At 50.6% G+C, this 17,078-nt stretch overlaps 1 protein-coding gene across 15 annotated transcripts in view; it reads left to right on the top strand.

Annotated features, from left to right (window-relative positions):
- Epb41l1 (erythrocyte membrane protein band 4.1 like 1) overlaps positions 1 to 17,078 on the top strand; it is a 128,998-nt gene that overhangs the window by 84,553 nt on the left and 27,367 nt on the right. For 11 of the 15 annotated variants that reach the window (XM_026787069.1, XM_026787068.1, XM_026787067.1 and 8 more), the window contains 9 exons: positions 358 to 433; positions 5,338 to 5,556; positions 7,099 to 7,186; positions 7,696 to 7,848; positions 10,674 to 10,771; positions 10,997 to 11,172; positions 12,535 to 12,683; positions 13,601 to 13,636; positions 15,867 to 16,049. In XM_026787069.1, coding sequence (XP_026642870.1) covers positions 358 to 433; positions 5,338 to 5,556; positions 7,099 to 7,186; positions 7,696 to 7,848; positions 10,674 to 10,771; positions 10,997 to 11,172; positions 12,535 to 12,683; positions 13,601 to 13,636; positions 15,867 to 16,049 — 1,178 coding nt within the window. The remainder of the gene's footprint in view (positions 1 to 357; positions 434 to 5,337; positions 5,557 to 7,098; positions 7,187 to 7,695; positions 7,849 to 10,673; positions 10,772 to 10,996; positions 11,173 to 12,534; positions 12,684 to 13,600; positions 13,637 to 15,866; positions 16,050 to 17,078) is intronic. The other 4 variants (XM_026787071.1, XM_026787077.1, XM_026787075.1 and 1 more) reach the window with 2 other exon arrangements.

Raw genomic sequence — 17,078 nt, 5'->3', positions numbered from 1 at the left:
GAGAGAGAGAGAGAGAGAGAGAGAGAGAGAGAGAGAGAGAGAGAGAGAGAGAGAGAGGAGGCGTGCCACACATATGGAGGTCAGAGGTCACAGGACAACTCTCAACAGTCTCTCCTTGCCCTGTGAGTTTCAGGGTTTGAACTCAGGTCCTCAGGCTTTCATGGGAGGCACCTCGCGGGCCTCCTCACAAGTCTGTTAGCCTGGGCCTCAGTTTCCTTATCCATCAAATGGGAATGATGTTCCGGGATTGGCTTGTCCTAGAGAGGGAAACCTGTGAAGGTGCTCGCAGGCTGGCGCATCCTAGACAGACACTGGGATGATGAGGCCCCTCTGACCTTTCCTGCATTTTCCTCTTAGGCAGCCCCTGGAATTTTGCCTTCACAGTCAAGTTCTACCCTCCTGATCCAGCCCAGCTGACAGAAGACATCACAAGGTAAGAGCCACGAAGAGAGGGATCAATGCACTGGTCCTGTGGAGACAGAGACTATGGTGGGAGTGGCAAATGCCGTTCCCAGAGAGACTGTCTCAAGACAGTAGAGACTATGAGGACAGCAGGACCCAAATGCAGCCGACTTTAACCCTGGAGAAGGCGTCCGAGGGTCCGTGGGTGTTAGAGGGTCTGCTGGTGTCAGAGGGTCCGCCGGTGTCAGAGGGTCCATGGGTGTCAGAGGGTCCGCAGGTGTCAGGGGGTCCACGGGGCCACTGTGCATTTCAGAAGGCAGATGTACCTAAAATGGCTGTGCTCTGGCAATACGGATTATCATGTAAAGGCTGTACAAGTCTGGCTCTTGAGTTCAACCCCTGGAACCCATGTAAAGATAGAAGGAAAACAGTCCCCCCAAGTTGTACTCTGACTTCTACACACATGTCCTGGCATCGTTACCCACCTCACCCTCTCGCTCTCTCTCACATGCTCTCTCTCTCTCTCTGCCAATATATTTTTAATAATTAAAATGATTTTTGACACACTCTGGGAGTCACTGGCCTGTGGGAATTGGACCTGAAAGTTGAGTGAAGTTAGATATTTAGATGTTTGTGTTTGAAAAACCACACATTTTAAATCTTGACAGTGAACACAAGCTTTTTCTAATCTCAGAGGGGACCCTCTGTGGGCCAGATGACCTGGCACACGTGGTCTGATATTCTGCACGGAGCGCTGGTTTGTGGTGTTAAGAAGGAAGGAAGAGAGGCTGGGAGGGGGGAGTTTGGTGTCCTCTGTGCAGGAGAGGTGTGTGGAGGTGAAAGGAGGCACGTGAACCCAGTGGAGGCCGCCTGGGCTGCCAGGGTGCACATGGACCACCCAGGTTCAAGGGGCCTGAGGCAGGGACAGCATCCTTCAGGGTGGGAGCTTGCTGGGCCCATCCTGCCTCTGGAAAGCAGAGCAAGGAGAAGCTCCTCTCTTTAAACCTGTCAAAGACACGGGCTCGTTACATGCTATCCTGCTCTGGCGCCCGTCACATCATGGGACTTGCTCCCAAAGTAAGACACAGGCGTGGAGTTCTGCAGAGGGTGGGACGGCTAAGCTGCCCTTGCCCTCCCTCTAGGTTCCTTACTTCTTTTTCTTTTTTCTTTTGTTAGGGGTCCTGGGACTTGAACCTAGGGCCTTGTGAGTGCTAGACAAGCCTTTTGCATAAGCGGTGTCTCCGTCCCTCTTTTTATTTAAAAATTTTAATATTTATTTTTATTTATGTGTACATGTCTGTGTGAAGGTATGCCTTGTGTGTAGAGGCCAGAAGTGGGTTTCAGATCTCCTGGAGTTAGTATTTCAGGCAGTTGTGAGCCATTTTGCTGGGCTATGGGAACAGAACACAGGTCCTATGAAAAAGCAGTATGTGCTCTTAACCACTGAGCCATCTTCCCAGCGTCACTTTTCAAGAAATTTTGAGACAGTCTTATTAATTTTCCTGGGCTGGCTTTGAACTTCTGACCCTCCTGCCCCAGCCTTCTTAGTGTGAAGCTATAGGCCTATACAACCAGCCTTGGATATCAGGTCCATTTTTAATGCCTGATACCCATTGACTAAGCAATATACCAAGTTCAAGATGCTGCCTCTGGCCTTAGGAGAGATGACAGACGTTCCTGGAATAGAGCAGGTCCTGGGCCTTGGCTTCATTAACCCCGCTCTAAGCCCTGAGATCTGCTTGGGGCCAAGGTGACAGCAGCCATATCCCAGTCCAGAGCTTTAGGCCAACACAGCCACTAGAGTGTGTCTTCTCTGTGCCAGAGCCTGGGTCTTGGGCTTCCAGAGACACCAGGGGGAAGGGTAGCCTTGTCCAGCACAGATGGCTCCAGAAGGTAGGGTCGTAAGAGCAGCTGATTTAGTCAAAAATAGTGAGGCCCAAAATAAAACCAGTCAGAATGACAAATTGATTGAAATGAAAGATTGGCTGGAGCGCTGGCAATGATTTTTAAATTTTTAGACTCTTGAACAAAATGTCATAGGCCTATGCTGGACTCCGGTGATGTGTGAGCGGCAGTGGCGCCTGAACCCCAGCACACACCGAGGCTGCTGTGACCATTGCCTGGGCTTTGGTTCTGACTTTGAAATATCAGAGAGGACTAAAAATTCTAAGTCGAAGTCGTTTTTAGGAAAGAGACTTGGGAAGTTAGGAAAACATTGGCAAAGCGTGCAGAAAAGGACAAGGAGAGAGCCCTGGCTGCCGGTGAAGCAAGGCAGGGGCCTTACTTCAGTGAACAGTGGCTGCAGACGCGGTGGCAAGTGACTCCAATGGTCAAAGCCTCCAACCGTGACTGTAAGCTGCAAAAAGCCACAGCCTGGTGCCTGGAAATGCTTTCTCAGACCAGTTTGGTTCTTAAACAATTCACTTAGGGCTGGAGGCAGAAGGTTTGGGGAGGGGGCCGGCAAGATGGTTCCACTTGTAAAAGTACTTGCCACCAAGTCTGATGACCTCAGCTTGATCCCCAGGACCCAAGTGGTAGAAGGAAATCCACTCCCAAAGTTGTTCTTTGACCTCTGCACGTTCTGTAACCTGCACACGCTTCCTTTCCTTCTTATACATGTGCACACACACACAAACACACACACGCTAACAACGAATCAATGTAGAAAAACCTGAAAACCGTTGGGGAAAAGCACTGATAAGCAGGGCCATCTTGTGGGATCAGGCACAAAAGTTAAAGTGCATGTGGGGTAGATTGCTGACACGGAGACACTTCTTAAATTATGTCACTGGCTGTGACAAAGAAAGCTCTAGAATCAGATGGAGCATTTGATATTATTTGCATATGAAAACACCCATAAATTAAAGCCATATATATTTCTGTGTGTTTGTGGAAGAGAAATGTCTAGAATGCCATGTGACTAGCTGGTGGCTTTGCAGAGGGAGCTGGGAATACCACCAAGAGGAAACTCAGACACACCTCTAAAGTTTCTTTCTTTTCTTCTTTTTCCATCTGAGAACTTATTAACTTGCAAGGTGGGGGATGCAGCTCAGCTGGCAGAGTGCTTGCCTGATGTGTAGGAAGCCCTGGGTTCCATCCCCAGCACTGCAGAAAAGGTGTGGTCCTGTGCACCTGTCATCCCATCACTTGGGAGGCTGAAGTGGGAGGGTTACTGTGAGTTACGCAGTGGTACCCTGTGAGAAAGAAGACCCAGAACATATTAGACTCCATAGTTAAAACTACACAATAGCCAGGCATAATGGCGTATGTATATAGTCCCAGCATTTGGAAGGTTGAGGCAGGCAAGAACAGCTTAGAATGTATGATGAGTTCCAGGCCCGTTTAGTGAGACCCTATCTCAACACCAGATAATTGGGCTAGGGAGGCAGTTCAGTGAGCAAAGTGCTTACACGTAAGTGTGGAGCTCAATCTGAATCCCCAGAACCCATGTGTAGTCAGACCACTGGCTCCCCAATAATGACATGGAGACTTATTATTAATTATGAAAGTTCGGCTGAGGCTTGTTACTAGCTCTCACAACTTAAACCGTTTTTATCAGTCTACTCTTTGTCTTGTGGCTTTATTACCTTTACTCTGTACTGTCCATGCTGCTTCCTCTCTGGCTGGCAACTCCTCATGTCTCTGCCATCTTCTTCCCAGCATCCTCTCTGCCCCTAAAATCTCTGCCTAATTATTGACTGTTCACCTGTTTCTTAAACCAATCTGAGTGATATATCTTCACACAGTATAAAAGAATATTCCATAGCACCCATGTAAAAGGACAGATGTGGTAATGTGTGATTGCAGCACTCCTACGCAGAGGAAGTAGAGGCAGGAGAAGCCTCAGACCCTCCAGGGCCAGCTCTCTTGGTATATACAGCATCAGACAACAACAACAACAAAAAGACCCTGCCTAAAACAAGGTGGTAGGCAGGGATCAACAATCAAGATTGCCTTTTGGGGCTGGAGAGATGCTCCATGGCTAGGAGCACTTGTTGATCTTGCAGAGAACCCAGGTTCAATCACAGTACCCACATGGCGGCTCACAACCCTCTATAACTCCATTGTCAAGGGATCTGACCTCCTCTTCAGTTCCCCATGGGCAGCAGGCATGCACAATGTACATACATATATACCAGCAGAACACTTGTTCACATACAATAAAATAAATAACTCTTAAAAAATTATTATCTGAGCCGGGTGGTGGTGGCGCACGCCTTTAATCCCAGCACTCGGGAGGCAGAGGCAGGCAGATCTCTGGGAGTTCGAGGCCAGCCTGGTCTACAAGAGCTAGTTCCAGGACAGGAACCAAAAGCTACGGAGAAACCCTGTCTCGAAAATCAAAAAAAAAAAAAATATTATCTGGCCAAACAGTAGTGGTGCACGCCTTTAATCACAGTACTTGGGAGGCAGAGGCAGGTAAGTACAAGGCCAACCTGGTCTACAGAGAGAGTTTCAGAGAAACCCTGTCTTGAAAAAACAAAACAAAACAAAAAAAACAAAAACAAAAGAGAAAACAATGGCAAAAACCAAAAACTTGCTCTCTGACTTCCATAAGCACACAGTGGTATGTATGTTCTTACACACACTTATATGCACATGTACACAAAACAAACCAGTTGACAAAAACAAATAAACAAAACCACAAGTTGTTTTCCCTCCACAAGGGCCGAACCAGTAGTAGTCCTACTGAGTTTGGAACTGAATTATAAATCTCAGAAATTCTCTTAGAGTAGAAAAAAATGTTCCTCAAATTCAGAAATGAACAAAATGGCTTCAAGTCCCATGGCATGTCTTAAAACCTGCTCACAGGACGCACCCTCTCACCAGCAGTGAATGCCAGTGTCTACGGGTGCCATTTTCCACACAGATAATTTCGTTTGGTTCCCGTAGCTGGAGGTGTAGACCCATGCCCACCTCTTTCCCTGTCTCTAGGTATTACCTGTGCCTGCAGCTGAGAGCAGACATCATCACAGGCAGGCTGCCCTGCTCCTTTGTCACGCATGCCCTGCTGGGCTCCTATGCCGTGCAGGCTGAGCTGGGTGACTACGATGCAGAGGAACACATGGGCAACTATGTCAGTGAGCTCCGCTTCGCCCCAAACCAGACCCGGGAGCTGGAGGAGCGGATCATGGAGCTGCACAAGACATACAGGTAAGTGCGCCGGGCACCCTGCTGGCTGCTGCTGTGCCCTCAGGCTGAAGGGCTGGCTCTGAATGCTGTGTCTTACAAATGCCACTTGGCCTGCTCCTAGCACGAGGTGCCTGGGAACAGGTCTTTTCCATGAGGTGGGAATAACTGGGACCATCTGCGTGATCGTAAGTGACCACTTGGATCTCAACATCTTGAGTTCCTGTGTGGGTAAAATTCCCTGTCCTGAACCTCTGGGGATCAGTTTTTCTGTTACTCAGTTATAATAATGGTGGCATGCTTATGGGGAAGGGTACTGATACAGCGGTTTTGGCAAAAAAAAAAATTAAATGCAAATGCCAAACCTGACTGTGCCTCTTTCTAACCAGGGAATGTTGACAGGTCATATTACTTCCCTGCGCTATGGCGTGGTCATCTATTCAGTGTGGTGCTGGTCAACATGTCCCGTGGGGTTATTAAGGAGGACACACAGCAAATATTAAAGCCACGTCACATGTGGGCTGAGTGTTGCTATCCATCAATTGGGGCATTTGTGTGGTTGATTGCGTACTTTGTTGAGCTGTTGATTGCATATTTGTTGAGTTGTTGATTGAATACTTTGTTCTGGAGTTAGACGATAATTGGCCAGATGTGTGATTGTGGGCTAGTTGCTGAACCTCTGTAAGCCCCGTTTTTACCTATAAATACACGGGCTGGGGTGATGAGTGTTGCTCAGCCGCTGGTACTTGGGACAGCAGAATTCATCACACAGGATCTTATGCTTCCTTGGGCTGCGGATATTGAATACCCATAGCACCACTAAGCCATTGCAGCCATGGGAACACGGTCCACTGCCATTCCTCAGTGCCTGCTCTGCAGAGAACACCACCCCTGGATCAAAATGATCTGCAGGGTCCTTTGCAGCTGGAAGTGCTGTGGTTCAAGCTCAAGGTTGTTATGGGAACCTGATGTGAAAGTGCATTCTCAAGGATACGGTGCTGCACCTGTGGGAAGGACTCCAGCGACATTATCTCATTCCTGTGCACGGAGGGAGTGGGCAGGGTTGTGTGCGGTGGGCTGGACCTAGAGAGGAGGATCATGGTCACATGATGAGTTCATATCCGGAGCTGAGCCTGCTAGGTGTGAGGGATGCTGGGCCAAAGATGGCAAACAAATGCTCGCGGAGACTTGCACATCAGCATTGCTGGGTTTGTACTGGCTGCCGTGGAGTCACGCTAAGGAGGAGACAAGCAGTCGTGGCCACCAGACATAGGAGGAGGATGCCATGCCTGCCATCTTCTTAATTGGTGGGAACTGAGACAAAAATCCTAACTCCCAGGCTAGTCCTTGTCTGCTGCCTGGACAAAACAAGACAGAAGATGACCTGAGTTACCGAAGACGGGCTTGGTGGACTGAAGTAGAATGGCTCTCAGTCCTGTCCTGAGGGCAGAGGAGAGGGCCTGACACCTACCTTATGGCATGGCCAGTTCTGGTGGTGATACTTACAGCCGGCTGGACTCAGCCTTGGCCTTTGCCACATCCCACAACCATCTTTTCTTTCCTCAGGGGCATGACCCCAGGAGAGGCAGAGATCCACTTCCTGGAGAACGCCAAGAAGCTTTCCATGTATGGGGTTGATTTGCACCACGCAAAGGTACCACTGAGTTCCAGCAAGGCCTCATCTTAGGTGGTTCCTTGGGAACTAGAGCCCCTCCAGAGCTAGTGTCCGGACTGTTTTGCCTCCAACTTGGAACCTTTGGGGTTCTTTCTCAAAGTTAATAACCTTTTATTCTCTCCAACCTTTATCATCTCCCCCTTGGATTCGGTTTCCTCACAAACCTAGTCGTTTGTGCTACGCTTGCTTGGGTGCATCTGAGAGACAGAGGCCTTAGCTTGTTTCTGTCACAGTGGTGTGCGGCACATGGCCTGCCATGCGCGTATTCCTAAGTGTTTGTTGAGTGACTGAGTGATTGACAGAGCAAATGCCCGAAGAAGTGAGTGATGGATGGGTGCTAAGTGGGAGGCGAATGTCCAGGTGCTTGTGGGGGTCTCAGTTGAGGAACTCCACCCCCGCCCCCGAGCCTGTTACAAGTGGAGCAGGGTGGTGGCAGGGCTGCCCCTGCCTGGCTCCCAGTTCCCACTCTGTGCTCTCTCCTTGCACAGGACTCTGAAGGCATTGATATCATGCTAGGCGTCTGTGCCAACGGCCTGCTCATCTACCGGGACCGCCTGAGAATCAACCGCTTTGCCTGGCCCAAGATTCTCAAGATCTCCTACAAGAGGAGTAACTTCTACATCAAGATCCGGCCTGGGGAGGTGAGTCCAGCCCCAAATCCACTCTCTTCACTCACCTCCCTGTCTGAGTTAGGGTTCTTTTTGTTTGTTTGTTTGTTTTTGTTTTTTTATTTTTCAAGACAGGATTTCTCTGTGTAACAGCCCTGGCTGTCCTGGAACTTGCTCTGTAGACCAGGCTGACCTCGAACTCACAGAGATCCGCCTGCCTCTGCCTGCCGACCGCTGGGATTAAAGGCGTGCACCACCACCACTCTTTAGTTAGGGTTTCTATTGCTGTGAAGAGACACTAAGACCATGGCAACTCTTGCAAGGAAAACATTTAATTGTAGCAATTTACAGCTTCAGAGGTTCAGTGCATCAGGTGGGAAGCATGGGGTATGTGGGCAGACAGTGCTGGCTATATCTGGATATGCAGGCCACAGGAAGTTGACTGATGCACTGGGTGTTGTCCTGGGCATAGGAAACCTCAAAGCCCACCCCTCCAACAGGGCCATACCCACTCCAACAAAGCCACACCCCCTAATAGTGCCACTCCCTATGAGATTATGGGCACCAATTACATTCAGACTACCACTCCCCCATACTACTGGAAGATTGACTGAACCTAATAGAGCAGACCCCAGCAGCTGACCTGGGTTTTTCCTACCCAGGAAACATGCACAAGGCTCTGGGGTTAATGAAAGGTCGATCTTCCTCCTCCCTGCCTCTCTATGTAGACTATATACCCTGGACATGTGGCTTTACATATTGTTTATTTTATTAGTTTGTGTGTATGTGCATACACACACACAACTGTGCATATGTGCTGTGGTGCACACATGGAAGCTAGAGGTCAGGTCCTGTGGACATTTTGCTGTAGTCAGTTTTCTTATTCCTCCATATTGGTCCTGGGAATCAAACTCAGGTAATCTGGTGAGCCATTTTGCAGGCCCTGGATGTATGCTTTCAAGTAACATGTCTGCATGTAAGCATGTAAACATGTATACTGAGACATATACTTCATGGTCAGAATTAAAATGACAACCACATGGATTCAGGCTACACCAAAGTCAATACATGTCTGCACACACAGATTTGCCCATGTGCGGGAGTCTACTGTGTCTGTACACCAAGACACGCACAAGCTCATGATATCAAATGATGTGTACACAGAGGCACGCACCCCCACACCCACCTGGCCCTCCTCACCACTGTGCCAGCCACAGCAGCCACTGTCTGTCACCTGTATCTCTACACGGTCCCTTTGATTGACCTCCCTGCCTCTTTCTCCACCAACTGCTGGCATCTCCTGCACACACACCAGCCTCTGTCACTGGAACAAAACACCTGATATAATCTGCCATAGCAGGGAAAGGCTTGCTTTGGCTCACAGTTTGGGAGGCTTAGTCCATGTTGATTGGCCCCCATGGCGTTGGACTCATGGAGAGGCTGCACACTGAGGCAGGAGGGCATGAAGGGGCTGAGTGGCCATGCAATGTTCAAGGCATAGAGTAACTAAGGGGTACAAAGACACCAGCATTTGAGGGTACACACCAGTGTCCTAAAAACTCCCAGGAGGCCCTACCTTTTAAAGGCTTCCATTACCTTCCGAATGCACCACGCTGGGGATGAAGTGTTTAACACCTTCGCCTTTGGGGACATTGTGGATCCCAACTCTAGCACGACCCTGTCCTTCCAGTCTCAACACAGAACTCATGCCTATGGAGGGCAGTGTTTTCTCTGACAGTTCCACCCAAGCCTGCCCAGCCGGTCCTTCATCCCTGTTAGCACTTACCTGTATCTGTGACGGTCTTAGTTATATTTCTTTGTTCTTTTTCCTCATGTGTGTGTATGTATGTTGCAGTGAGTATGTGTCTGTATTCATGAGTGTGTGTGGTTGTATATGAGTGTATGCGTGGTGTGTAGATGAGTGGGTGTGGGTGTGCTGAGTGTCTGTGGTGTGTACCTGAGTGTGTGTATCAATGTATATATGGTGTGTCCATGAGTGTGTGTATATGGTGTATGGTGTGTATGTTAGTGTTTATGTAGTTGTACATGAGTGTGTATATATTGTGTGGTATGTACATGCTTATATGATATGTGGTGGTATATGCGTGTATGTGTGGTGTATACATTAGTGTGTGTGTTTGTACATATATGTATGGTGTGTAGTATGAGTGTGTGTATGGTGTGTATATGAATGTGTGTGGTATGTACATGAGTGTGTATGTGTAGAATGTGGTGTGTATATGAATGCATGTTTGGGTGTGTATGTAATATGTACATGAATGTGTGTGGTGTGTACATGAGTGTATGTATGTGGTTGTACATGAGTGTATGTGTGCGTGATCTGCACATGAGTATAGGTGTGAGCTTGATGTTGGGAATCTCTCCCTCATCCTCAACAATTCTCCTACCTTATTCAGTGAGGCAGGCAGGGCCTCTCAGGCAAACCCGGAGCTGACCAGTATGTCTAGTCTAGCTAGCCAGATTGCTCTGGGGTCCTCCATTTTTCTGGGGCTGCAATTACATGTGACCTGCCACACCATCTGGCCTTTCATGTAAGCTCTGGGGATTTGAACTCAGGTCCTCATGCTTGTGAGGCAGACATTTCACCACTGAGCCATCTCCCCCATCCTACGGAATTATTTTGAGACCTCCTATTCCCTAGAATCTGTGTGTTGATGCCTTCCGTGTCTCCAGTGCTTAGCACTGGACCTGTCATAGGAAAGGGCTCAGTCCACCTGGTTTACATGCATGCACAGGCTAAAGTTCTAGCTGTGTGAGGAGAGGGTGAGTAGGTGAGCTGGGCTGGTGGCGAGTATGGCCCAGGCCTCACCTCTAGCCCCCCCTTCTTGGCTTCCCAGTATGAGCAGTTTGAGAGCACCATCGGCTTCAAGCTCCCCAACCACCGCTCAGCCAAGCGGCTCTGGAAGGTCTGCATTGAGCACCACACGTTCTTCCGGTGAGTCGCCCCTGGGTGCTCTGAGAGGGATGAGAGAGGCTGTGAGGGGTCAGGGGAGCAAAAGAGCAATTAGAGCAGCAAGCCCACCTTCCCCAAGTCTCCCTTCCTGGACTGTGAAGAATTGTAAGTGGTGGGACACTGGAGTGAGAAGCCTGCTGGGGTCTGACTCTGGGCCTGGTAACGCCGGCCTGATCCCTATCTCTCATCCCCAAAACTCTGTTCTAGGCTGGTGTCCCCAGAGCCCCCACCCAAGGGCTTTCTGGTGATGGGCTCTAAGTTCCGGTACAGTGGGAGGACCCAGGCACAGACCCGCCAAGCCAGTGCTCTCATTGACCGGCCGGCACCCTTCTTTGAACGTTCCTCCAGCAAGCGATACACCATGTCCCGCAGCCTTGATGGAGGTATGGCCCAGACTGGAGCTGGGATAAGGGTGGTCCTCAGGGGAAGCAGGGTGGGAGAACAAGGCAGGGTCTGCAGAACAAATGTGGCAGCTGCTGCAGGTTCTCTCCAGGCTGTTTGCACCAGACACGGAGGTCCTAGAAGCCCCGCTGCTCCTGGGCAGTGCCGGGTCAGCTCTGTCTCACTGGGATGTGACGTATACTCCAGTACTTCTCTGCGTTGTGACCTTGTGGGGCCCCAGGTTCTGCCGTCTGATTTTCTTGGCTTCTGCCCAAGAAGCTCAGCAGTGCACAGGTTGACATTCTGCCAGCAGAGAAACATCGTGTGGTTTACACGAAGGAAAGAGGATCTGGTCTGGCCCTGGCCCTTCCCTATAGGTGCCATTCTCACACCAGAGCTAAATGAAACCTAGACTGGAGGAGAGATGGTGACAAAGGTTAGCCGGAGCTGGGGACTTGTTGGGAGAGCAGAAGCCTGGACTCTAACCCTAAAGGCCAGGTTTCATGTATTGACATCCTGAAAGGACACCCATGGAACCTTCTCTTCTTGAAGCCTCAGTTATACTCTGTCAAATGTAATTCCCAGGCTAGCCCACAACACAGAACAATGTAGGTCAAGCCAGGCAGTGTGCAGCAATGGGCACTTTGCAGAGGAAATAGCCCTAAAAGGAAAGGCAAGTTGGCATCGCTTTTTAATGGCTGCCAACGTGAAGGGTTATATGTATGTTCTGATTGTCGTCGTGATGAGTTTTTGCAGCCTTTTTTATTACTAAGGCTCAGTCTGCAACGTTTTGGGTTGGCCTGGTGCAGTCTCTAAACCCACACTTCTTCTGTTCAGAAAAATATTTAAGAATTGCGGCAAGAGAGATAAACATTACAGGAATCCCTTTGAATTCTTATTAATTCACAGAGAAAGCAAACCATTTGTAAGCTTCTGCAGCCACTTGTAAAAGCTGGTTTCGGGATCCCTGATCATTGCTAGATAAGGAGATACCGGGAGTTGCCTAGGGACCACAACCCAAACAGCAATGTTTGCTGGGCCAGCATGGATGGAAGGCTCACTCTGGGCAAGACACTCTCCAAAGTACTGGGTCCTTACCTCATCTTTCTGGCATAGATACCAATTAATGATGAGGAAACTGAGGTCCAGAGGGATCATGTGACTTTTCCACTGTCACCCAGCCAGGAAGGGTTGGAGTTGAGACTCTGGTGCTGTAGGAAGGAGCTCACAGCTGGGTGGGAGGCAGTTTTGTGGCTCTTCAACCGTGGGCCAGGGTGAGCAGGGTTGCAGTGGAGAAGACTGGGCAGTGGCTGGCATGGGGAGACTGCCTCACACAGTCACTCGGCCACATCTGCCCACTTTAGCGGAGTTCTCCCGCCCCGCCTCAGTCAGTGAGAATCATGACGTGGGGCCTGACGGTGACAAGCGGGAAGATGATGCTGAGTCAGGGGGACGGCGGTCAGAGGCCGAAGAAGGAGAGGTCAGGACCCCCACCAAGCTCAAGGAGCTGAAGGTAGGAGCCCACTGGGTTGCCATGTATCCTGCTCCCAAGGAACCTGGATAGTGGGCTGAGGCCTAGACTTAGCCTTGACCCTCAGTGTCCTAATTGTATCCAAGCACCCTTCCTGTGGGGCACACCGTGGACAGGAGCTTGGCCTTGGGCCATACTCCACACCTGGACTTGCAGAGTAGGGTTGGGGTTGGAAGTGGTCCAGCTTCCCTGGGTCGCAGGGAAGTTTCCTGGGAAACATACCTTCCTCCCCCATCTTACACGCTCCTTGTATCCCCTTTAATTGTGGTCTGGCTCTGTGTCTCCTCTCTTCCCTGTGCACGGCCAGGTCACCAAAGGCCTCGGTGTGAAGTGTGTGTCCTTTCCTGCAGCCCCCCCCCACTCTGTGGACACCCACATCCCCAGGATGTGTATGTACACGCTCCTACAGGCACACACAGCCCAGCCTCCCGGGTAGCCATTCACTTTCACACCTCCACACCCCAGCCTTAGACTCATGCACAGACACGATGATAGCATGTTCACGTGTACAGGCTTGGCCACACACGGGCCAGGCGTGGCTTCTTTGGTATTGCTGAGCAGTCCTTGTCTGCCATGCAGGCCTGCAGTGTGAACTCGGGCCCCCTAATCACAACCTCACCGTTAGAAGCAGCAGGAAACCCCGGACACACACCAGCCTGTGAATATGGCTCTACCCACTTGGACTCTAGTCCCCTGGCCTCTCCTTTGCCTTTCTGGGATATCTACCTGCTTCCTACCCCACACCTTCCTCTGACTACCTCGTTACCTTAGCTTCTTTCCTGGCCTGCACTGCATGGTGGGATTGGGTGTGAGCGCACAGGGCTACCTTGCTGGACCAGGCTAATCTGTTTATTCTACTGACCTTGCTGGTTCCTTTCCCTCTTGCCTTATCCTACCAGCCGGAGCAGGAAACCACGCCAAGACACAAGCAGGAGGTACTGCATGGACCCATCCCTCCCTTGACAGCTATTTAGATCCCTAGTTCATTTACCACCATGTCACTCTGTCCCCAGCTCATGTCCCTGGCACCACCTCAGCTTCAGCTTCATTCTGACCAATGTCCACATCCTCTCCTCCATTTCCTTCCTCTCTGGTCACAGCTCATGCCTTCAGCTCCCAGGTCAGAGTCTAGTCTCATCCATGTGCCCTGCCCCTCCACCCAGTGTCACTCCTCGCTGGACCTGGTGACCCCCTCCACCCAGTGTCACTCTTCGCTGGACATGGTGACCCGGTTGCCTCCCCCTCGTGCCCTCAGCTCACGTGTGTGCTTCCGTGTAGCTCCTCATCATACTCCCACCCTCCCTTCCTCAGTAGCCCTGTTTGACCACACCTCCATCTCATCTGTGTTCTTCCATCTCTTGACAACCAGATGTGAGTGAGGGTGGAGCCTGGGTTGGGAAGGAGGAGCCCTCAGGTCACATCGGCATCTGCTCAGATTCCAATCCCCCTGCCCTCCTGTCCCTGGACACCTCCTCTCCTTCTCTCATCTTCCTAGTCAATGATTATATCAGCTTCTGCCTCCTGCCCCCACTTCATCCCCTCACAGTGTCCAGGTCTCTCTGGAGATGCTGTTTGATCTTGGGCCGCTGAGAGCAGGCCACAGTCAGAGTCAGCCATGGCGTCCTGAGATCTGGGCTTCAGCCCAGCTCTCATGCTGACTTTGGGTCTTAGAAAGGCTCTTTGGGCCCTGATCCCATCTGCACCACAGGGCATGCACACTACCTGTGACTCCAGCTATACCTGCCTCGTTCTGGTGCCCGGCCTTGACACTCACCCCTTGGTTTCTTCAAGGCCTTTAACCTCTAGGGATCCCAGGACCCAACCGCTTTCCAGCTTCTGGGAGCATAGTTCACCTCAGGGCCAGCAGGCCCATTTGAGATCATCCTAGGTTAAGACCTACTCACCATTGACGCTTGGTCTTACTCCCTGTGCAAACCCACTTGACCTTTCAGATAGACACAGACTATGGTCAGCTTAGCCTGGGAGGGAGGCCTGAGGCCTGATCAGATGTCTGGGGAGAAATCAGAAGCCTCCATGGGATTGGCTTTCTTCCTGAGAAGTCTTGGGAGCAACTACAGTGATTCTTAGATGCCAGAGATGAGCCTAGGGGAAGAGTCTAGCCCTGTCTAGGGCAAGCTTATCTTCCAGATGGTCCTCAAGCCTTGCAGCGAGTCTTCAGGCTGCCAGCCCACTCTTTCTCTCCCAGAAGCAGGCAGAAGACCAGCACTGGGTCTCTGTGGCTCATCCTTACTGGGCCCAAGCAGACCGCTCCGTCTGTAACACTGGCATGGACTCAGGTGTCATAGATTAACCAGGGACACACCCAGGACTCCAGCTCTACCCTGACCCGTTCTTGTGCCAGGCCTTGAAGCTCATCCTTTCCCTCATCTCTAATTTCTTACCTCACACCAACTTCACTTCTATCCCAGCATCCTGGTCTCCCTGACAGCATATGACTGTCTACTTTTAGAGAGTCGGGGCAGATGGCATCTGGGAGGTTCTGTGATGGAGAAGGCAGTGGCCTATGGCAGAGAAGGCTGCCTAGTCTTTCCCTGGCCCCGAGTAAGGGAACAGGTCCCATTTTTCTGGACAACCAACTTAGTCATCTCTCTAATCCAGGCTTCCACGTGGCCTGAGCAGTTGGATGGGGCCCGAGAAAAGCCTAGACAGAACATACTATTAAGTACAGTGGTCCAAGTCTTGAGGAGCGGTAGGAGCCAGGATTCAGAGGGTTCTGGGAATCCAGCCAGACAGCCTGTACAGCTCAGTGAACACACCAGGGACTTCTCACCTTGGTACATGCTGCCTGCTGTGCCTGGATCATAAACAGGAAAAAGTCATCTGTGTGTCTGACTCCATCTGGGCTCAGAACACAATGAGAACTCATCCAGACTTGAGGGTTGAGTGGAGCTGAATGTACTAGGGTAAGGCAGGGGAAAAGAGGGGTGACTTCATTAGCCTGTCCTCTTTGTCACCCATGTGCCCCTGCCCCTGCTTAGTGCATCTGTTGGAATTCATCATCCTTGCTCCCTTGGCTCCTTGGGTTATTATAAGGATGACAGCGTTAGGATGGGATGGTGGAGGGCAGAGGTGCTATTTTTCCTGTGCTGTCTTTGCTTGCTCTGCCATTCATCTTATACCTCTCCCCTCTCCCCTCGTGCCTAGTTCCTGGACAAGCCAGAGGATGTCCTGTTGAAGCACCAGGCCAGCATCAATGAGCTCAAGAGGACCCTGAAGGAGCCCAATAGCAAACTGATCCACCGGGATCGAGATTGGGAGCGGGAGCGCAGGCTGCCCTCGTCGCCTGCCTCCCCCTCCCCGAAGGGCACCCCTGAGAAGGCCAGTGAGGTAGGTATCCTGCTAAAGCCTGGACGTTGTATTAAAAGGCACAGGGTAGGGGTACGGGGTTAAGACTATATTTACCTTCATCCTGCAAACAAATCTGTGCCTGCTGCTGCAGTAGGCTGGTGGGATGGGGAGGCAGGTTAGGTTGAGAAGGTCAAATCCACTAACCGCTGGGTGCTAGGGACCATCTTAAAAAACTTTAAAAACTCCTGGTAGCTTGGTGTATTTCCCTTTAGACAAGCAAAGAAAAATAGGGAAGGTGTGCTTGTTAGAAAGACAGGTTCTGAGACCCCATGGGGGACCCGCTGAAGCAGCTGAAGCAGAAAGCCCTGGGTCCAGCCTTTTAAACAAGTGTCCTAGGCAAGTCTCCTTCCTACTCAACTTTAAGATTCCGGGAAGCATTACCCAGGAGCCTGCTCCTTTGGAGCATCTGACCGTGCGGGAGGTTGTGGTCCTTGCTGGAAGGATTCTCACTTCATCAAAGCGGTCAATCCTCTTCACAAACCAGACTACTCCCGAGGCTTTCCCCAAAAGAGCCCCATGTGTCCTGCCATCCAGGGTGGAAACACTCTGAGGGTATTTTCTCAGCTAAAAAAGATATGATTTGGGAAAATCCTGTATTCGTACTCCCAAGGTCCAATTCTTTTTAGCAATTTCTGAGTCTTGGCAGAATTTACCCCCCAGTTCCAGTGTAGGTGTCTTCTCTCTTTAGCTGCCGCTCACTGGTCACCAGATGGATTGCCATCTAAACTTAAGTCTCCTGGTTCCATTACCTGGGAGCTGGAGGACTCTGGGCTTGTTGCCTCATCTCCCCGAGGCCGTTAGGTGGAGATGTTTATAGTGATTATTAGGGTCAGCCGAGATAATGCCTGGAGAGGGATCACACGGCCACCATGCTGTCTGGTAGGAGCTACATGGCGTTCCTTATGGAGTCCCAGGACTCAACCTTGCAGATCTCTAAATCAAAGCTGGAAGGACGCTGGGAACCCTCTCTGTTCTAAGACCTTGTGTTACTGAGACCCAGAGAGACGA

This window comes from Microtus ochrogaster, linkage group LG8, assembly GCF_000317375.1.
Source record: "Microtus ochrogaster isolate Prairie Vole_2 linkage group LG8, MicOch1.0, whole genome shotgun sequence".
NCBI classification, from domain to species: Eukaryota; Metazoa; Chordata; class Mammalia; order Rodentia; family Cricetidae; genus Microtus; species Microtus ochrogaster.
The sequence above is the reverse complement of the archived record's forward strand: the minus strand, read 5'-3'. Positions and strand labels throughout refer to the sequence as shown.